At 39.1% G+C, this 23,462-nt stretch overlaps 1 protein-coding gene across 3 annotated transcripts in view; it reads right to left on the bottom strand.

Moving 5' to 3' along the window:
• Nucleotides 1-1,685: 1,685 nt before the first annotated feature.
• GASK1B (golgi associated kinase 1B) overlaps nucleotides 1,686-23,462 on the bottom strand; it is a 70,274-nt gene continuing 48,497 nt past the window's right edge. For all 3 annotated transcript variants that reach the window (XM_069558602.1, XM_069558604.1, XM_069558601.1), the window contains 2 exons: nucleotides 8,146-8,372; nucleotides 1,686-4,467 (listed from right to left, as the gene is read on the bottom strand). In XM_069558602.1, the coding sequence (XP_069414703.1) occupies nucleotides 4,260-4,467; nucleotides 8,146-8,372 (435 nt within the window). In that variant the 3' untranslated portion in view covers nucleotides 1,686-4,259. The remainder of the gene's footprint in view (nucleotides 4,468-8,145; nucleotides 8,373-23,462) is intronic.

The following is a 23,462-nucleotide window of genomic DNA, read 5'->3' as shown; positions in this document are numbered from 1 at the left end:
ATTTCAAGATTTGTATGGAAATACAAAAAACCTCGAATAGCCAAAGCAATCTTGAGAAAGAAGAATGGAACTGGAGGAATCAACTTGCCTGACTTCAGGCTCTACTACAAAGCCACAGTCATCAAGACAGTATGGTACTGGCACAAAGACAGACATATAGATCAATGGAACAAAATAGAAAGCCCAGAGATAAATCCACACACATATGGACACCTTATCTTTGACAAAGGAGGCAAGAATATACAATGGAGTAAAGACAATCTCTTTAACAAGTGGTGCTGGGAAAACTGGTCAACCACTGGTAAAAGAATGAAACTAGATCACTTTCTAACACCGCACACAAAAATAAACTCAAAATGGATTAAAGATCTAAATGTAAGATCAGAAACCATAAAACTCCTAGAGGAGAACATAGGCAAAACACTCTCAGACATAAATCACAGCAGGATCCTCTATGATCCACCTCCCAGAATTCTGGAAATAAAAGCAAAAATAAACAAATGGGATCTAATTAAAATTAAAAGCTTCTGCACAACAAAGGAAAATATAAGCAAGGTGAAAAGACAGCCTTCTGAATGGGAGAAAATAATAGCAAATGAAGCAACTGACAAACAACTAATCTCAAAAATATACAAGCAACTTCTGCAGCTCAATTCCAGAAAAATAAACGACCCTATCAAAAAATGGGCCAAAGAACTAAATAGACATTTCTCCAAAGAAGACATACGGATGGCTAACAAACACATGAAAAGATGCTCAACATCACTCATTATTAGAGAAATGCAAATCAAAACCACAATGAGGTACCACTTCACACCAGTCAGAATGGCTGTGATCCAAAAATCTGCAAGCAATAAATGCTGGAGAGGGTGTGGAGAAAAGGGAACCCTCCTACACTGTTGGTGGGAATGCAAACTAGTACAGCCACTATGGAGAACAGTGTGGAGATTCCTTAAAAAATTGCAAATAGAACTACCTTATGACCCAGCAATCCCACTGCTGGGCATACACACCGAGGAAACCAGAATTGAAAGAGACACATGTACCCCAATGTTCATCGCAGCACTGTTTATAATAGCCAGGACATGGAAACAACCTAGATGTCCATCAGCAGATGAATGGATAAGAAAGCTGTGGTACATATACACAATGGAGTATTACTCAGCGGTTAAAAAGAATTCATTTGAATCAGTTCTGATGAGATGGATGAAACTGGAGCCGATTATACAGAGTGAAGTAAGCCAGAAAGAAAAACACCAATACAGTATACTAACACATATATATGGAATTTAGGAAGATGGCAATGACGACCCTGTATGCAAGACAGGGAAAGAGACACAGATGTGTATAACGGACTTTTGGACTCAGAGGGAGAGGGAGAGGGTGGGATGATTTGGGAGAATGACATTCTAACATGTATACTATCATGTGAATTGAATCGCCAGTCTATGTCTGACGCAGGATGCAGCATGCTTGGGGCTGGTGCATGGGGATGACCCAGAAAGTTGTTCTGGGGAGGGAGGTGGGAGGGGGGTTCATGTTTGGGAATGCATGTAAGAATTAAAGATTTTAAAATTTAAAAAATAAAAAACTAAAAATAAAAATAAAAATAAAAAGCAATTCACCTATAAAACAAGATAAAAATGAACCAACAACAAAAACACTGACAAAATAAAAAACACACATTTTTAATTTTTAACATTTTTATGACATATTTTTAAGATATGTTTATTTTCATAATATCAGTTTAAAAAATAATCACACAAGAATAAGCTTCTGTATGTCTGCCTATGTAAACTGCTCTATTTTAAATTTATCAAATTATAAATAAACCCCATAATGTGCAATGTGAACCAAACTGCAGCATAATGAGTACATTTGAAAGGCAGAGTATTCTCATTGTTTCAGTAAAAGAAGAATTTATTTATTAGAATGAAAAGCCTGGCCTCAAGTCTTCCATCATTCAAAAATAATATAGCATGAATTATCCACTGATTCTAAAACAACATATACTGTTAAAAAGCAAAGATGACTAAATTAAACATGTGTTCCTGGACCTGTCATTTGATACTTTGCATTTCAGAAAAACTGGAGGCAAATAAACAATGAGACCCACCAGCAGGAGGACCAAGTTGCCCAGAAGGGGTATAGGTTAAGATGCAAAATCAAAGCCAGTTCTGAGAAACCTGGGATTTCCAGCACCAGTATCACAAAGTTGGACAAGATGGTATATTCCATGAAAGGCATATTAAAATGCAAATATGCCACCTAGATAAGACAAAGTATAAGGCAACTTGACAAAGAGTTATTTTAATGTAGAGTTTGCATCTCCAGACTTCTGTTAGGCCAATTTCTCATTAATATGCTGATTCTTGAGACACAAAGTGATCTTAAAAAGATCAAATACAGCAGGTAGCAGTGGAGACTCAGCAGAGTCCACGTGTACTTAGAAAGTATGGGGCGGAGGGTGGGAGAGGCACTCAGGGCTGCGGAGGGAACGCTGAAGACAGCATGGTCTGAAGGCCAGCTCTAAGGGTCAGCTGAGAAGTGAGAGTGCTGACAAGTAGGGCTTGCATGTAAGCCTAGAAAAGTTATAATTAGAGGATCAAATGATTCCCTTCTTCTTTGTCTACGTCTTCTTATAATCTACATGTTATTATGTCACTTTGCCTCAAACGTTTGTATAAATTAAAATCTATAGACAGGTTAGCCTTTATCATGCTGTCTTTAGTAATTCTAATCTTCAGGGATTCTGAGCAACCCTTATTAGAACACAGAAAATGGGATGCACTTTAGGAATAACATGCAGAACTGAGAAAACAGAGGATAGACTGCATTATAAACATTCTTATTTTTTTTTAGCTGAAAGAAGTCAGTATAGTAGCTTCTTAATAAGAGTGAGGGGGGAGGGTCATAGCTATTTGTTCAAGACTTCAAATCTCTATGTGAACATCTATCAAACACCATGATGTAGATGTCTCCAAGGACATGTGGTGCAGTGGTAAAGAATCCACCTGCCAAGCAGGAGACATGGGCTCGATCCCTGGGGCAGGAAGATCCTCTGGAGAAGGAAATGGCAACCCACTCCACTATTATTGCGTGGGAAATTCCATGCACAGAGGAGCCTGGAGGGCTATAGTCTATGGGGTCACAGAGTCGAACACGACTTAGTGACTAAGCAACAGAGTTCAGAGAGAATTGTTTGAGGTTAAATATCCTCCAATTTCCTGTTTCTAGTCATGCGATTTCACTTGAGGAGAACTGACCAGAGTTGGGTTTTAACTTATTTTGCTCCTATTTTTCATATTGGAAAAAGTCAAACAATATATTCAAACACACTCTGGTCCTATTGTCAATATCTGGACAATATCAATTAATTCTGTTTAAATATAATTACAAAGAACAAGCTTGAAGAAATCCACTATTATTTATGAAATAAGCAGAAATTATAGCCTATCCTTAGTAAAAATGACAAAAAATGTAAAAAGAGCATCCACCCAACCAAAAGACACTCAATAAGCATAGTTTCACATATGCAACTTTATACCTAAAAATTGAATTTTTAAGCCACCAGACATAAGTTGGACTAAAACAAAGAGTAAAACTACTTAATGTATAAACTGTCAGATGTAGGTTTCTATACTGATAACAAAATGTTAATACATTTCCGAAAGGGAATGGAAAATGTGATTCTTGTGTTGAGGATCACAAAGCTGGCTGATCATTTTTAGATACAATAGAATATACACTGGAGGTTTTACAAATAAACCAACATTTCTCCTTAGAATTACTATAGAATCTGAAGTTTCTGAAGGTTATACACCTCCATTTTCCAGTGTAGAGTTGCCTCTGGGTAGTGTTGAAACTACTGTCTGTTCTAACAATCAACAACAGAAAGATGTCCAGAATTGTTCCCATTAGTATTTAGTCAGACCAGCAAATGGCATCAAACCTGATTTATTAAAGGAGTCACCACTTCTGGTTCATACTATCCTATTAACTGATGTGACAGGTGCTTTAACACAACTAACTGGGATCAAAATTGCAACCATTCTGTGCTCAGATGTTGAGACTCCAGGTCATGATGTTAAAGGAAAATGTAAACAGATACATCTTAGCAGTATATTTGCAAAAGCTTTTAAAGACTGCTATTGTGCTCAGGTTCATCATATTTACTAGATTAAATTCATTTACTTTGTGTGTTCATCTCCACTGCCTCATCTCTAAAAGGACTGGACTGCTAGCCAGAAGACCTTTTGTTATTCATTCATAGGTAACACTTTGGCCCCGTGTGCGTTGATGTAGGTGAGCAGGATTTTGGCTCTCTGTTCTATCACATCAATTAGCTTTTCGATGCCCTGTCTACCTCCCTGACTCTCCCAGTAAACTTTATCAAGAAACAGAGACTGAAGGAGTTTCTGCCGTAAGTGTTGGCTCTTCAAAACAGAAACTGCAGATTCGGGAAACCTGAAAAGAGAGAAAGACATTTCATTCTTTGTAATTGCTTGGAAATATTATGCCCTGCCCAGTGGTTCGGCCAGTCATTAATCTGGTATAAATCATACTATCAGATAATGCCTTGAGGATGAAAACATTTCTGTCAGCGTCTAGCTTACACTTCTCAATAATTATATACTAGAAGAACAGATTTCAAAGGAACTGAGTTTTCTATACCACTGAGACCTTGACATACCGATGTCTTACTTAAGATCATTATATGCAGGCAAAGAGAGAGACAGAATTAGCAAGAATTCTGATAATCTGGAAAAGTACTTTCCTCAAATTTAAACTCCATTGCACCCATAAGTGGAGAAGGCAATTGCACCCCACTCCAGTACTCTTGCCTGGAAAATCCCATGGATGGAGAAACCTGGTAGGCTGCAGTCCATGCTAAGGGTTGGACACAACTGAGCGACTTCCCTTTCACTTTTCACTTTCATGCATTGGAGAAGGAAATGGCAACCCACTCCAGTGTTCTTGCCTGGAGAATCCCAGGGACGGGGGAGTCTGGTGGGGTGCCGTCTATAGGGTCGCACAGATCGGACACGACTGAAGTGACTTAGCAGCCAGTACTCTTGCCTGGAAAATCCCATGGACGGAGGAACCTGGTAGGCTTCAGTCCATGGGGTCGCTAAGAGTCAGACACGACTGAGCAACTTCACTTTCACACATTGGAGAAGGAAATGGCAACCCACTCCAGTGTTCTTGCCTGGAGAATCCCAGGGACAGGGTAGCCTGGTGGGCTGCCGTCTGTGGGGTCACACAGAGTTGGACACGACTGAAGTGACTTAGCAGCAACAGCAGCAGCACCCATAAGAAACCATTTTAATCCGTTGAGTAGAATCCTATCCTCTTAAGCATCAGCATGAGATTATATGCAAGAAAATATGAGAAGCAAAAAAATGCTGACAATTTCAGTAAATTACTCTTCCTGAAGCAGAGTTGCATGAATGAACTTAATGAGAAATTATACAAAATACATGTAGTGTAAAGAAAGAAGTCACACCAAAATGCCCAATTAAAGACTGAAATGCCTTTTATTCAGATAATACTTCAGAAATTCTAAGAATCTGGAAATGTTATATTAAGCCAGAATATTAATATATTTTCAAATAAATTTAGCAAAACTCAAGTTTGAGGGCCAGGGCACTCCACAAGGAAGCACCTCTCTGGAAAACCTGAGGTCAATTTAGAGGGATCCTTGCTGACTTACCTAAAGAAGGGCATTATGATTCCTGCTCTTCCTTTAGAAAGAATAAAGGCAGGGATACAGCACATACATTATCTAAAGGATTTAGTAAAATTTCTGGTTCAAAATTATAAGCAACATTTTGCTGAATCTCCAATTTGGCCTCTCTCCCAGCTTTCATTAAAATGCTGATGAAAGTACAGTACAAATACTGGGGTTTAAGAGTAAATTTAGTAGTTCCTTAAAAACTAAAACAGAATATATATTTTTCCAAGAGTACAGTTTGCCAAGAGCTTCAGTCCTCTAAGCATCTTGTCCAAATGTCAGTGGATCAAGCTTGGGATGGCACTGAGGGGGCATGAATAGTGCAGTCCATATGTTCCAGCATTTCTGGTGCTGCAGAGAGACCAAAGGCCAAGGAGCTGGACGTGCTTAATGAGTCTGAGTAAATGCGGAATTAAATAATGTTAATCAGATGCTCTGAGCACCCCAAAGACATGTCTTTTATAGTTTAGTAACCATAGTATTAATTAAGCATTTTTGCTATAGGAAGTATTAATAATCCATAATTTATTAATTCTCTGGCCCTTGAACTAACTTAGCTGTGGCAGAATGTATAAGATGAAACGGCTACATTCATGGATCTCTTTAGTGTCTAATCCTTGCATAAAGGAAAATCAAAAAAATTATCTGACTCTGTGCTATCCTGCTTAATGGAAATATTCTATGCATAAATATGGGTTAGTGAAATCTTCATTTTTGCCTTTGAATGTGGAAATTACATATTCAAAGAAGATTTAACTTTAAACCCATTACTCCTTATAATGCAGTTAAGGTTAAATCTCCTTTGAAAGTATAAGTAAAATGTTACTCATATTTTTATGAATGTACGAGAGAGATGGATTCTCCAGGCACTATTAATTCTAAGAGGAAATTCAGGGATTTAAGAAGACTCCATAATACCAACTCAGTAAGTGATGCCACTGGTATGTAAATTTTCCTACACATAAAATTTCCTCAGCTCAGACACTTAGCAGACACTTATATTTTACCTTCCATCCACAGAGATGTACGGAATGGGTACTAACAGAGAAAGTCATGGCAAAAACTCATGAAAATGGATGTCCTGAAACTCATTAACTCTAGCATTGGAAATACATAAAATTCCCCATTACCTAATTCATGGTGCTAGGAAGAATTATTAAATATGCTTCAGAGTTTTGTTAACAAAAGAAACAGTAACAGCAGAAATGCCACGAGTTACTGCAGAAAAATGGACTTGGGGTTGGAGGACCTGCGTCCTACTCTCAATTTTAGACGTGCTCATGTGTCCCCAGCAGTCACTCGGCTTCACAAGGCTGATGGACTGTTTCACTAGAGCACCCTTCCATTTTCAAGTCTCAGGCACACACCTCAGTTTCTCAGTGACCCTGATTTCTACTGTTGAAAGACAACGAAGGGCACTTCCCTAGTGGTGCAGTGGATAGGAATCCACCTGCCAATACAGGGGACGCAGGTTTGATCACTGATCCAGGAAGATTCCACATGTACCATGGGCACGTCCATGTACCACAACTACTGACTCCACACTCTATTCCCTGCAAGCCACAACTACTGAGCCTGTGCTCCACAACAAATAACCCTCATTCACCAAAACTAGACAGAGGCTGCATGCAGCAATGGAGACACAGCGCAACCAAAAATTAATTAATTAATTAAGAAAAAAGAAAGAAAGACAATGAATGGGTGCTCATGAAGGAGAGTCTGAAATATAGCTTCAGTCCCCATGTTTGGGGGTGAATATCTCAGACTCTACAGTGAGGTCCCTGCCACTATGGAATGTCTTAGTCTCCTTTATTTCCAAATACTTCTTGAGTGTAAGCTCAAGATACTTGTCCCTATAATCTATGTCTACAGAAGGATTTCCAAATGCTCAGAAACCCTCTTACCTGAATTGAACTGCCACTATTCTTGGCTACTGTGTTCTACTCAGCAGGTTGCCTCTAACTTCCCATGTGCTCATCAAAGTCACTGAGTTTATTCTGCCCTAGGACATCCTGCCTGATCAGTATTTGAATGTCTGTTGGTTCCCCCATCTGCACCCTGGTAATGGAGCCCCTGTGACTTACTCACCTCCACCAGGCTAGTTCCTATTCCAGAGATGCCTGCATGCTTCCAACCTCATCCCACCTGGATTTGCACACTGAGGGCCAAGCAATATGATGCCTGTGAAATGCAGCAGGACCTCTGTAGGTTGCAGAGGTCAGTTACAGTGAAACCTGGCTGCACCTTTTTTCCTATTTCTCTTGGGTTTGGTTCCCTTCTCTGGGCCTCCATTCCCAGATTCTCTTTAAGGGTTAAATTGATCAGACATAGGATATGAGTCTTCTCAAACCTTACTACGTATTCAATAGAAATGCAATATCCTGCAGATGTTACTACATCAGGAAACTTACTCTCTGATGCCTTCTAAGAGTTTGAAGTTCAAGTTATCTTCACTTCTGTCAAAGAAACCCTTGTTATCTATAAAAACCAAGTGTCTTGGGTCCTGCTTTCGCTGGACAATGTGGGCTAGAACCACAGTATCCTGGTTGTCGCATTTTGAACTCCGTCCACTCTGTACACAGGTATCTTCCTTCCGAGGTCGGAACCCACAGCAATTTGTATCCAGGCGGTTATAAATCTGAAAGGGAAAACAAAAACAAAATCCAAGATGCTGAGTAAAAACAAAACTTGGGAAAGTTAGATGTCCAAAGAACAAGTACTTTCTAAGTGGCTCACTTGCCAGAATTTAATTGGGGCCAGGTTTGTTTAATTAACTGTCAGAATAAGTCCAAATTTCATATCCTTCTGACCCAGCTCCGTTAACAGCTCCACAGGCAGATCATCCAAACTAAGCATCTCCACCCTTCACATTCAGAGTTCCCACTGACATCATATGTCGACGCGTGCCCAGAAGAATCTCTGATGTTACTTGGGACAGAAGATACAAATCACTGTACTTGGAGACATCCAGAAAATCTGGGTTGTCTCAGTGGCTCTAAAGTTTACTGCATTCCCTAACTCTCTCTGGATTTCAGCATTACAGTATAAAACTTGAAGTTACCGAGAACAAACCTATGGAAAAGACGTGATATCCGATAATGATAGCCAAGAACACGCCACATGGGGAGCCCACAGTTAGATTCTAAATGAATGAGCAGAACACTTTGGCTTAGTGAGGTTTATTGTGGGAGTAGGGCGACCACCTTATAGAGGGCAGACATTAACTAGGAAAGGGAGAATTGGGTTACTTCCATGTCTTTTTGGCAAGGGAAAAAATAGTATTTATTAATCATGGTAAGTTAAAGCCTAGGCTAAGGAGTTAGATAAATTTAAACTCAAATCTCTTCTTTGCAGTTCTGCAAACGTGTATAGCTCCCTTTACGTTACTGAGTCTCAATTTAATTATCTATATATCGGGAATCATACTATTATCCTTGTACTTTTGGTGGGTTAAGGACACAAAAATGTCTGGATACACTCCAGCCTGACCCAGGCATCTAGAAGATACTTAAAAATTGAAAACTGTCATTACTGTTGTTGAGACACACATGTACATACACACTGTGTGAAATGACTGACCACAAAACAAGCTTCCGAAACAAAGGGTAGTTTCTCCATTTCAGTGAAGGAAAACTGAGCCTCAGAGAGATTGAATATTGTACTCTGCATAGAATTTTAGTAGGTAGCAAAGCTAAGATTCAGACACAGTTGTGTTTGTCTTCAAAATGCACATTTCCCCCAAAACACCACATTGGAATAGTTTGTCTAGTCAAAGATTGTATGTATGCTCAAGATTCAAAAGATGGCTTGACACAGATTTTTTTTTTTTTTTAATTATTTGGCAGTACCACCCAGCACATGGGATCTTAATTCCCCGACCAGGTATTAAACCTGTGTCTCCTGCATTGAAGCACAGAGTCTTAACTACTGGACCACTAGGGAAGTCCCCAGGCTGTCATTTCTATTCTTTTGTCATTTTAAGTCTTTTTTTTTTTTTATTTACTAAACTCCCATCTTTTCTCTTCCTCCTGTTTTTTTTTGCAGATCTTATAGGGCTGGTCACTCTAGGTAGTCAGTTGCTAAGACAGAAATGCAGAAAGAGTAGTACCAAAGTTGAGCCTACGTTGCAAAAATCCTGCCTTTATTCATCCAACAAATGTTTATGTAATATCTTCTTCCACCCAGCAGTGGGCCAGGCACTGAGGCAAATGTCACCCAGGGCCAGCACCCCGCCCAAACCAGCACTACTTCCAGAGGGAAATGAATCAGTCTAGTTTTGCCTCACTAACACAGCAAACCCACTACCAGACAAATGACTCTCCTCTCTGTTTTCTGCAGGTAAGTGGACTTTGCACCAAAAAGCATACTTTGGGAAGCAGTGGTTTAAAGAGAAGTTAGCATAAGCCAATTTTCTATGAAATTTATATAAAAGTAGTCACATGGAATGAGGTGTTCCATGAGCCACCAGCCTCTTGGACAGCTCAGAGTGTACGGTGCTGGTCGAGAAACAGTCTACAGATCAGGGGACCTTGGCAGAACTAGCTTCAGGCAAGCTGATCCATGGGGTCATGGGCCTAACCAAGGGTTTATCCAAAAATGTCACACAGGCTGTCTCCAGGGCACATAAGCTTCCAGGGTTGGTTGAATGTCTCCCAAAGGTGAGCAAGAGAGCCCCAACCACATCACTGTAGGTTACGTGGGGAAAAAAGCATAAGCTGGGAAATACTAGAAAAATGAAAAATGAATTGACTCCTTTCCTCCTCAATTTGATTCCTTTTATGTATTATCTTGACAGATTTGAATATAAGGGAAATCAAATGATATGAAGAGACGGTATGTGCTTGCTAGTTTTTCAAGTTACAATCAAGGTGTCAGGGAGAATGTAAAAAATAACTCTTCAGGGAGCTGATTCTCATTCAATGTCCCTTTTTTTATATATAGTAGATGATAATTATCAAGAAGTCTCTATACCCTATTCCCATCATCATTGTATGTTTTTACCCAATTATAATGACACTATATATGGGGGAAAGCTTAATCTTATTTCAGTTTGGCTATAACATCAACATGTGTTGTGTTGCATAAGTGTGTTTAGAGCTTTACTTGTAAGGACACATCTGCCAACCAGTTCTTAAATGGTGCTCTGAACCCTAAGCTCTTTCTTCATTATTGATTTCTAGTAGTGGGAAAGGACCAAAACAAATAGCATTTCTGTTATCACTACAACAAAGCCAGGGGTATCACATATAATGTCGTTTGATAACAAGCAATTTAGCATCTAGTCCCTAACCTCCAGTACTCTATAAATATTATATCTTTCCGTTTTTAGACTATAAGAAAGCATTAAGAGTTAGAGGTGAGACAGAGCAACTTAGAGCATCCTTTTAAAATTATTATTGGAGTATGTTATTGGAGCTTGATTCATGAAACAAGCTATGGATTCATGGATAACTCCATGAATCAACTATGAATCAACTATAGGTATACATATGTCCCCTCCCTCTTGGATTTCCCTTCCACCTGCCATCCCACCCCTCTAGGATCACAGAGCACTGAGCTGAGCACCTTGTGCTATACAGCAGCTTCCCATTAGCTATCTATTTTACACATCATAATGTATTAGTTTGGCGCAGAAGTAATTGCAGTTTTACATTGTTGGATTTGCCATTTGATGTTGGGATCTTAAATAAATGTGGTTGTGTTATACATCATTTTAATGCACATTTCTTGCTTTATTTATTTTGCTAATGACTTATTACTTACTGTTTATTTTATATTTATTTTAGACTACGGAAATGATGTTAGACACAAAGCAAATTCAAGTGACTTTTTTCTTCAAGTTCAAAATGGGTCAAAAAGCAGCAGAGACAACTTGTAACATCAACAGTGCATTTGCCCCAGGAACTGCTAATGACTTTACAGTGCAGTGGTGAGTCAAGAAGTTTTGCAAAGGAGACAAGAGCCTTGAAGATGAGAGTGTAATGACAGGTCATCGGAAGTTGACAAGGACCAATTGAAAGCAATCATCTAAGCTGATCCTCTTACGACTACAAAAGAAGTTACTGAAGAACTCAGCATAGACCATTCCATGGTCACTGGGCATTTGAAGCAAACTGGCAAGGTGAAAAAGTTTCATAAGCTGGTGCCTCATGTTCAGTCCAGTTCAGTCGCTCAGTCGTGTCCGACTCTTTGCGACCCCATGAATTGCAGCAATGCCAGGCCTCCCTGTCCATCACCAACTCTCGGAGTTCACTCAGACTTACGTCCATCGAGTCAGTGATGCCATCCAGCCATCTCATCCTCTGTCGTCCCCTTCTCCTCCTGCCCCCAATCCCTCCCAGCATCAGAGTCTTTTCCAATGAGTCAACTCTTTGCATGACGTGGCCAAAGTATTGGAGTTTCAGCTTTAGCATCATTCCTTCCAAAGAAATCCCAGGGCTGATCTTCAGAATGGACTGGTTGGATCTCCTTGTAGTCCAGGTGACTCTCAAGAGTCTTCTCCAACACCACAGTTCAAAAGCATCAATTCTTTGGCGCTCAGCTTTCTTCACAGTCCAACTCTCACACCCATACATGACCACTGGAAAAACCATAGCCTTGACTAGACAGACCTTTGTTGGCAAAGTAATGTCTCTGCTTTTCAATATGCTACTAGGTTGGTTATAACTTTTCTTCCAAGGAGTAAGCGTCCTTTAATTTCATGGCTGCAGTCACCATCTGCAGTGATTTTGGAGCCTAAAAAAATAAAGTCTGACACTGTTTTCACTGTTTCCCCATCTATTTCCCATGAAGTGATGAGTTGATCACAAATGAAAACAATTGTTGTTTTGAAGTGTCTCCTCTTATCCTATGCAACAACAATGAACAATTTATTGATAGGATTGTGACATGAGACAAAAAGTGGATTCTATACAACAACCAGTGGATGACCAGCTTAGTGGTTGGACTGACAAGAAGCTCCAAAGCACTTCCCAAAGCCAAGCTTGTACTAAAAAAAGTCACAGTCACTCTTTGATGGTCTGCTGCCGGTCTGATCCACTACAGTTTCCTGAATCTTGTGAAATAATTATGAAATAATTACATCTGAGAAGTATGCTCAGCAACTTGATGAGATGCACTGAAAGCTGCAATGCCTGCAGCCAGCATTGGTCAACAGAAAATGCCCATTTCTTCACAACACCAAACTGTATGTTGCCCAACCAATGTTTCAAAAGTTCAATGAATTGGGCTACAAAGTTTTGCCTCCTCTCCCATGTTCACCTGACCTCTCACCAACTGACTACCAAGTCTTAAATATCTTTTGCAAGGAAAATGCTTCCACAACTAGCAGGAAACAGAAAATGCTTTCCAAGACTCCATGAAATCTGAAAGCATGAATTTTTACACCACAGAAATAAGCAAACTTATTTCTAGTTAGCAAAAATGTATTGAGTGTAATTGTTCCTATTTGATAAATAAAGATGTGTCTGAGCCTAGTTATAATGATTTAAAATTCACAGTCCAAAACTGCAATAACTTTTGTATCAACCTCATAACATGTTTCAAAGCTAGTCTCTCAAGTCATCCCACCCTCTCCTTCCCCTGCTGTGCCCACAAGTCCATTCCCTACATCTGCATCTCTAGTCTTGCCTTGCAAATAGGTTCACCAGTACCATTTTTCTGGATTCCACATATATGCATTAATATATATTTATTTTTCTCTTTCTGACTTACTTCACTCTGTGTGACGGGCTCTAGGTCCATCTTTTTACTGCCTTCCCAATGTGAGATTGTTTCCAACAATGTATTTTTAAAGCATTTTGCCTGATCCAATTTGAATCATTCAACAGTCTATGATAATTTCACCACTTCCCTGTCAGGCTGTTGTGCCCTTCAAGTCTCACAGACCTTGTTATTGAAAATAGGTGTGTGATTTCAGCCTAATTTCTCTTCCAAAAATGTTTATCGCTCTTTTTATTCAGATAATGCATATACTTGGTGGGTATAATACGACTTTTCAAATGTGAGGGTGGGTGTGTGTGTGGGTGTGGGTGTGTGTGTGTGTGTGTGTATACATACACAGAGAATCACACTGTTATGCTTCAGATAATTATTTTATTTTGTTTTTCTTAGCCTCCAACTATAGTAAATTATGTCTTTTTTATTGGCCTTGTCTCCTAAGGGCCTAAGCAGCTCTTAAATATCACTCCCTAGGTCTTCCCAGAATTGTGCTTATAGGCCCTCTTTCAAATTGACGTTCAATATAGCCAAAATAATTTGACCACAAAATCGTTATCCACTCCTTTAAATTAAGTGTCATTTTGCTTGGCATTTAATTCAGTTATATCTTGAATATATTTCTGCTTACTTTGAGTAGAGTTCGCTTACTTTTTAAGGGCTAACAAAGCATATTCTAGCCATCTATGTATCCATAATGTGGTTTTAATATATTCGCCTGTCTAGAGCACAGTAAAACAATCATTTCATTTAACTATCACATGATCAAAACTGCCAGAAGAAAGATCAATAACCTCAGATATGCAGATGATACTACCCGTAAGGGAGAAAGCAAAGAGGAACTAAAGTGCCTCTTGACGAAGGCGAAAGAGGAAAGCACTGGCTGAAAACTCAACATTCAGAAAACTAAGATCATGGAACCCGGCCCCATCACTTCATGGCAAATAGATGGGGAAACAATGGAAACAGTGAGAGACTTTATTTTCTTGGGCTCCAAAATCACTGTGGATAGTGAATGCAGCTATGAAATTAAATGGCACTCACTCCTTGGAATAAAAGCTATAACAAACCTAGACAGCACATTAAAAAGCAGAGATATTGCTTTTCTGACAAAGGTCTGTATTGTCAAAACTATGGTTTTTCCAGTAGTCATGTATGGATGTGAGAGTTGGGCCACAAAGACGGTTGAGCACCGATGAACTCATGCTTTTGAACTGTGGTGTTGGAGAATACTCTTGAGAGTCCCTTGGACTGCAAGGATATCAAAACAGTCTACCGTAAAGGAAATCAGTCCTGAGTATTCACTGGAAGGACTGATGCTGAAGCTGAAGCTCCAATACTTTGGCTACCTGATGCGAAGAACTGACTCATTAGAAAGGACCCTGATGCTGGGAAAGATTGAAGGCAGGAGGAGAAGGGGAAGACAGAGGATGAGATGGTTGGATGGCATCACTGATGCGATGGACATGAGTTTGAGCAAGCTCCAGGAGATGGCGAAAGACAGGGAAGTCTGGCGTGCTGCAGTCCAAAGGATCGCAAAGAGTCGGACAGGACTGAGCAACTGAACAACAATCACATGATCAAGCACCATAGTTACGAACTCCCTGTCTATGTTTTTAGATAATAATCCTACAAAAAAGCCAATTTGGGGGAAAATCTTGTCAGTTAAGCAGTTATGTGTTGTTCACTGTTGCAGCAGCTTGTTCAAATTCATGTCTTCTCACTCCTTAAAACAAGGAAAGTCTTTTGCAAAATTGATCTTCTGAAGGCTTCTGAAGATTGCTGACAATCATTATTTGCCATAAAATTACTCTTTCCTGTTTTATAAAAATGTATATTTTCAGTGTTTACCTAATTAAAATTATACTCAGAAAATTCAGGTGTTCCAGCCAAATATTTTGTTGGTGGGGGTATTTTTAGATATCTGGCCTTTCTGAAGTTTCTTTTTCTAATCCCATTTTCCTTTTGGTGGTGTAAGTTTTGTCTGTAAGAAAAAGTATCTGTGAGTGACTCAAGCTATGTGTGCAGAGTCCAAACAAGGAAGTCTTAGCTGCCCTGACTAGCTCCCTAAGACCCAGAAGAAATCTGCAGAAATCCAGTAACTTCTCAGGCCTCTGCATCCCACCCATCCTAGCTATGTCTTCAAAACATGGGTCTGTCAACAATTGTAGGAGTTTCTTATCTCTTTCTTTTCAAAGTAAAACAGTTAAATGACTAATTTTATTGTGTGAACAAAGGCAATTAAAATATTCCAAACTTGCTAATATTGATAACGAAAAACATAATAGCATTCATTGATTGAGTGCTTCGTATATGCCAGGAATTATACACTTAAATATTTACATAGATTATTCAATCTTCATAGCAGCCTTAAGACCTAGGTGCTACCAAGAGTCCCATTTTATAAATGAGGACATTGCTGTGCAGAGAGGCTACCTGATAACTCAGGGTCCCTCAGCTCATATGTGATGAAACTCAGGATTATAAAGTAGGTGTCCACCCCTTCAAAGTGCATCTCTTATCTACCCTGAGTGTCTCTCCCAGGGACAGCCTTCAAAGGTGGTGCTATAGAAAGATGGTGCGTTTGTACAGAAGGTTAAATGATCCTACTTACAATAACCACTGGTCACAAGGTTTCTGCAGAAACACAATGAATTCCAATGAAAAGTTCAGGCAAAATTCATATAGGAGAGGATATTACAGTTGGGATTTAAGAGATAGGTAGTATTAGCTAAAAAACATGCAAAGGCATGAAGGTAGGAAATCAAAAGACATTTTAGAGAACCTGAGGGTATGTTAGATGGGCACTTCTCAAATGACCTAAATTGAAAAACCTGGTATTTTTGTCTTTTCTCTCCCCAGACTTCACATTCCGTATGGATTGTTGCTTTGTTAAAAGACAATAAAATAGATATCATCATATTAACAGAAATAAGACAAAGAAAGACAAATATCATCTGATGTCACTGATACATGGAATGAAAAACAAATTATATAAATGAACTTATTTACAAAACAGAAACAGACTCACAGACATAGAAAAAAAACTTATGGTTACTGAAAGGTAAAGGGGGAGGGATAAACTAAGAGCTTGAGATTTACATATACACACTACTATATATAATACATAACCAAACAAGGGCCTACTGTTCAGTACAGAGAACTATATTCAATATCCTGTAATGACCTATAATAGGAAAAAAATCTAAAAAAGAATGTATATCTATACTGTATAACTGAATCACTTTGCTCTACACCTGAAATTAACATAATGTTGTCAATTAACTATACTTAAATAAATAAGTAAATGAACATCATCACTCATAGTTAGAAGTGCTTCCATTAGATTCATCTAATCATCTCAAGAACTCAGGAACAAGAGCTTCATAAAGACCATAGTATGATAAATGTTCTTACGAATATATTCACTGTCCTTCTAATGAAACTTATTTTTTTTTTACTTTAAAATACTGTATTGGTTTTGCCATACATTGACATGAATCCGCCACAAAAAAGATAATACAAAAAAATAAAACAAAATAATTTATTAAAAGAAAAATGAAATTTTAAAAGATACAAAATACCAACCAAATATCTTGTTAGATTCAACAGACCAAACCCCTCTACCAAACTGATATCAAAGTTTCTAAATGTCCATCTGTAGTGTTTACCCTTCTCTCTCTGCAGGTGGGTCTGGACTGACCAGGTGCCTGACCACACCTGGAGCAGCACAGTCTGAGTCCATTTCCCGCAGGTAAAGGGGGCATGAAGCCAAGGACTGGGAGCCAGAGCGGACCAAGGGCCCGGTGCCTACAGGGAAAGCTGAGAGATGGGTGTAGCTGCAAGCACACCACCTCCTCCTCCCACAAGGCTGGAATAGGAGAAGGCAGGGAGCAGGGCACCAGGAGACACAGAAGAACAGGAACCAAAGGGAACCAAGGCCAGATGTGCTCAGAAGCTGGAGAGACTAAAATGAAGAGCTGCTTTCGAACAGAGATGAGAAACTCTACGATCCAAAAACTTCCTTCATTCAATTCTTTTAGGTAATGGTATCACCCTATTTTTCTACCTGTCTTTCCACACTTATTTAAAGGTTTGAGTGAACACATGCGTGCGTGTGTGTGTGTGTGTGTGTGTGTGTGTGCTTCTGGTCTGTTAAGTCAATACCTTAAGCTTCTCATCATCTCTTTTCAAATTATTTGTTTTAAAAATGCCACCTTTTGGGGGGAGAGAGATAAATTGGAAATTTGGGGTTAAAATAGACACATTACAAGGTATAAAATAGATAAACAACAACAAACACAGGGAACTATAGTCAACATTTTTTAATAACCTATAATGGAAAGTAATATGAAAAAGAACATGTGTGTAAATGCTCAGTCGCTTCAGTCATGTCTGACTGTCTGTGACCGATGGACTATATGACCTCAGGCTCCCCTGTCCACAGGATTCTCCAGGTAAAATACAGGAGTGGGTTGCCATGCCCTCCTCCAGGGGATTTTCCGGACCCAGCGATCAAACTTGCATTTCCTGTGTCTCCTGCATTGCAGGCAGATTTTTTACTGCTGAGCTACCAGGGAAGCCCCGAAAAAGAATATATATATTATATATACATATATATATACACATATATGCATATATATATATATATAAAGCTGAATCACTTGGTCATATACCTGAATAATTATAAATCAAATATACTTAAATTTTGATGTTAAAAATTATAAATAAATAAAATAAAAATTAAAAACTGCAATTTTACAAAGAAAACTGCATTTTTAGAGAGAAAGTTTAAATTGTGCAATAAAATATGTAAAGTGTTAGCACAGTAACTCATCTAATGCTTGGCAAAGAGCAGGCATTTGATAAAATTTTATTGTTAAGAGAGTTTTCCTGACGGTTGGTATCTGCTTTGTATCTGGCTATTTACAAAGCTCCTCCAAAACACTCTTTAGGAAGAGTCAAGTAAATAAAATCCTGCTGGCAGAGTAAGACGTGGGTCTTTTAAAAAACAGCGTCCAGTATTAACTGGAGTCGGGAAAGATGGGCAGGGAGAAAAGAACAGAGCTGCTTGTGCTCATCATTCGCTCCTGGTTGGCGTCTCTATGTGGGTTCAATGTCACAAGTGGGCCAGAAATCTCACATCCCACAGGGAGTCAACATGACATCCTGCTTGTAAGAGACATGTGATAAACACTTGACAAGAAGATGTGACAGAGGTAACAATAGGACTGTAGTTCGCAGTTTTCTGGAAGATTCCTTTGAATTTCAGTGATCTCATTTGACATCTCATTTGTTTTTAGAAAATGTGTGAGAATCACTAATGTTATCATCCCCAGCCAAGAAAGAGAGAAACACAAACAGATGGGCCTATTTACTCATCAGCTAATAATTCACATTGGAAAATCCTTGTACTTGGGTTTGTCTTGATGTCGATCAATACATGGTTGCCATGTCATCAGTGGAGCCATATTTGGACCCCTGTGGTCTAATGGATGTGTGGATTTCTACTGGGTCATAGAGAAGGGCAACTTCAGACAAACCCCACGGCTCCCACAGTACCTGTGATCACAGACGGGGCCTGATACCCTGGGAACTTGACAAAGCAAAAAAAAAGCAGAGGTTCTCACCAGCCTGCATCTGTCTTGCTGGGAAACTCTCACTTCAGAAAAGAATAGGTTTCATTTTTGTTTGGTGTTACCATGGCAACGGGTAGCCTGTTAAATGAGTATTCATGCAAATGCCCAGCAGAGCAGCTTACAAACAATGAGGAAAGTAAAAATCATTTACAGTACATACATCTAACTATGGACATGAGTTCCCCTGTGCTTTGGCCTCTGTAAACAGGCTTTGCACCACCTATATTCCAGAGCTCTGCATGTAACAATAACAATCATTGAGTACCAGTTGAAGACAGACTCTCCAGCTTACAACCCATTGCTGAATCAGTAAAGACATAACAGTATTTTTTATATATAAGTAAAGCTATTTTTAATGCTGCATCATATTTGGATCTGTTTCTACAGATAGAATAATTTTGTTTGTTTGTTTTTGTTTTGACCATGCCACGTTGCATGTGGGATCTTAGTTCCCAGACCAGGGATGGAACCCATGGCTCCTGCAGTGGAAGCACTGAGTCTTAATCACTGGGCCTCTTGGGAAGTCTCGACAGATGTAATATTTTGAATTCATGTAACTCTGAATAAATACCAGAAATAAAACATCATCCTGCCACAAAAAGACTGGAAAGAGTCACCAGGGAAGTGACAATCTATTTTTAAAGAAAAGAAAATTCACATTCTATAATCTGCACAAGTAGGGCTGCATGAAAACAGCCTCTATCAAAGGCGTACCCACCTTCCTGTAAAGATTTCTAAAGAGCACTTGGACCAAGAGAAACAATAATTTTTACATTTTATCAAGTTCTCATCTATAAAATGGATTTAAATGAAGCAAAGAAATTTAAAACAGCAATAAAATAACCTTAATTATAAGTACTGTTTCTTAAAAATGCTTTTTTTCCAATGAACTAAGACAGCATTTTTCATGATTTAACATTAAATAGGGTTGCCCAGTATGTTTAAAACAATGTATATTTACATCTCAGGGCAGCATCATTAAAAAGCTTTTGCTCTGTTCATTTGACATGCATTCACTTTCAGCATTTTTATGAAATTTCTATCAGTTTTATTGTCCCCGATCATGCAGTATTTTATCATAAGGATAGTAACAAAAATAAGTAAAAACAAATGACTACACTAAAACATGATTCTGATTGTGGTGACACAACTACTTTGCTTGACCAAACTTTAATTAGTCTCCTGAACTCTCCTAAGCCTATCTGTACACTTCCTTATAAAATTAACTTTTAGCAAGAACCCTGCAAAGTCCTTACTCTCGGAGATACCTGATCACACTTAAATACCTGATCACACTTAATAGCTAACTTGGGTCCTCAGCTTCCACCATCCTCAAGGTGAGGTCTTGTCACTTGTCTTTAGCAAGGATCTGGTCAGGCCACTTTACCTGGAACTCCCCTTCCCCCTGATGTTTGCTCTTAGATGTCTGTTCTTAGCCCTTGTCTACCCCATGACCCTTCCTCTGCTCCCTGGCTATAAGTCCCTACCGGCACTGCTGTATGGAGCCCCATCTTTCTCCCTGCCTCCCTGTCAAATCCCACCACAGTGATCCCTACACCTATCTTGATGGTCCTGGATAAACTCTCACTCACCATCTTTAACAAGCACCATGAAGTATTCTTTCTTTTACAATGATTAACACAACTTAATGTAATATATCTTAAAGATATTGAAACTCATTATTTATGGAAACTGGTTCTCTTATAAAAAGTTAATTCTGCTAGACTGATTATTCTCTGGCTATTTAAAAATAAATATTGCTTGAGGGTAGGATGGTGGTTGCCAGGGGCTGTGGATTGGGTCAAAGGAAACAAACTCAGTTAGAAAATGGATAATTTCTGTCTATAGCCATACCATCCTGAACACACCCTACCTCCTCTGATCTCTGATACTAAGCAGGGTCAGGCCTGGTTAGTCTTTGGATGGGAGAAGGTGGATAAGTTCTGAGGATCAGATTATATTTAACAAAAGTGTATTGTACACTAGAAATGTGCTAACAGAGTAGATCTTACACATTCTCAACATATACATACACAAAAGTTAACTCTGTGAGGTGAGGAATCTTTTAATTAGCTTGATTGTGGTAAATACTTCATAACGTATATATAAATCACATCTCCAAATCACAACATTGTACACTTTATATTCAATTGTATTTGTCAATTATATCTCAATAAAGCTAAAAGGGAAAAAAGAGAAAATTTAAAAATGAATTCTGCTTTATTAAATTTAACTTTAAAAAGATTATTTTTACACGTATGTAGAGAATTTTCTATAGATTGGAGATTAAGGTTTACTTGAATTTGACTTGTCATCTTGGACCCAATTGATTTTAGTTGGTTTACATTCCCTGATGGCTCAGAGATTAAAGCGTCCGACTCCAATGCAGGAGACCCGGGTTTGATTCCTGGGTCGGGAAGACCCCCTGGAGAAGGAAATGGCAGCCCACTCCAGTATTCTTCCCTGGAGAATCCCATGGATGGAGGAGCCTGGTAGGCTACAGTCCACGGGGTTGCAAAGAGTCGGAGACAACTGAGCGACTTCACTTACTTATAGAATTTCCTGTTTGAAAATGAATTTGTTTTAATGTTCCCTGGGTTGGCAAAAAGCTATAAAATAAAGCCCTTCATGTAGCTTGGATATAAAATCCAAGGCTACTGCCACAGCAATTTGTATCATACAGTTTCTAATTATTAAAATAACCCAAAAGGTTGGTGGTGGTGGTTTAGTCGCTTAGTCATGTCTGACTCTTGCAACCCCATGGAGTATAGCCCACCAGGCTCCTCTGTCCATGGGATTTCAGTTATACACACATATGTGTTCTCAGTCACTCAGTCACGTTTGACTCTTTGTGGGCCCATGGACTGTACCCCGCTAGGCTCCTCTGTCCATGGGATTTTCCAAGTAAGCATAGTGGAGTGCCATTTCCTTCTCCAAGGGATCTTCTCGACTCAGAGATTGAACCTGGGTCTCCTGCATTGCAGGCAGATTCTTTACCAACTGAGCCAAAGGTATCATTTTTTTTTTCCTCTCATATTAACAGATAAAGAAAAAATCTCAGTGAAGCTAAGGAACCTGCCCAAGGAGACACAGCTATGAATGATGTGGGTTTCTACCAACTTCAACCTCTTCCACACTGCCCCCCGTGTAGAGAAGACAAGATTCCTGCTTCCTGGGAGATTCCAATCCATCACCTCTAAGTGTGAGTCACTGCACATCCTCCACACTGACCACATCAGGTTTTGTGCCGTGTACATACTCAGTAAAGTCTGTGGGGGAAAATGAAGGACTGGATGCTGGTTCCTACTGAAGTCTGTCTGATGGAGATACTAAACTACTAAAAGACCTCTTATCAGGCCAGACCTCCATGTTTTCCTCTATCCAATATCGTGTAAAAAACTCAGAGTCTTAAAATCAAAATCAAAGAATATTAGAATTACAAAGATGTAATGACACTGAAGTTTTTAGAGCCTATACAGGCAAATAATTGCATGTGTGTGTGCTCAGTCATGTCCAATTCTTTGCCACCCCATGGCCTATAGCCCACCAAGCTCCTCTGTCTATGCAATTGTCCAGGCAAGAATACTGAGGTGGGTTGCCATTTCCTCCTCCAGGGGATCTTCCCCAGCCAGGGATCAAACCCGAGCCTGCTTCATTGCAGGTAGATTCTTTACACTGAACCACAGAGGAAGCCCATACAGGCAAAAGTAAGTTTATTCCAGAAAAATTACCCTAGAGTCACATTGCTCAAACTCTTTTATTTTAGAACACTTTGACATTCTTAAAAGTATGGGAGCCTCAAAAGCCTCCTTGATGTGGTTATCTACCATATAGAAATTAAAACTGATAAAAATTGAATAGCTATGCATTAACTCATTGAAAAATAACACTGATACACCTATTACATGTTAACACTTTTACAAGACATTGCTACACTTTCTAAAAATAAAAAGAGAAATGGAATTGTTCTCACAAGTTAAAATGGTTTTAAAAGAAAACTCTGCAGTGAACTCAGCCCCTGATTCAAACAACTGAATAAGCAGTTTTCCTCAAGACAACAACTGCACTGTGAGAAGCGGTAGAAGAGCCTTATATACACTTTCCATTTTGTTACCCAGAATATTCAAAAGGTGTACACTTAAAGGTAAAGACTTAAAAACATCATCAACATACAAACATTGCTTCATCAAGGACTTTCTTAATTGAATCAGGCATGTATTCCATGTGTCTTTTCACATGAGTCCATTGGCCACAGAGAGCAGTTTGACCCTTGGGAGGTTCTGGTGCAAGCTTTGATTTATCCTAAGGCACCAACAGATTCACCCATGATTGCAAATTTTGTAAACATCATTTTAAAAAAGAGCAAAACCCCG

The sequence above is a fragment of the Ovis canadensis genome, chromosome 17 (assembly GCF_042477335.2).
Source record: "Ovis canadensis isolate MfBH-ARS-UI-01 breed Bighorn chromosome 17, ARS-UI_OviCan_v2, whole genome shotgun sequence".
In the NCBI taxonomy this organism is placed as follows: Eukaryota; Metazoa; Chordata; class Mammalia; order Artiodactyla; family Bovidae; genus Ovis; species Ovis canadensis.
This window is presented reverse-complemented; position numbering and strand designations above follow the sequence as displayed.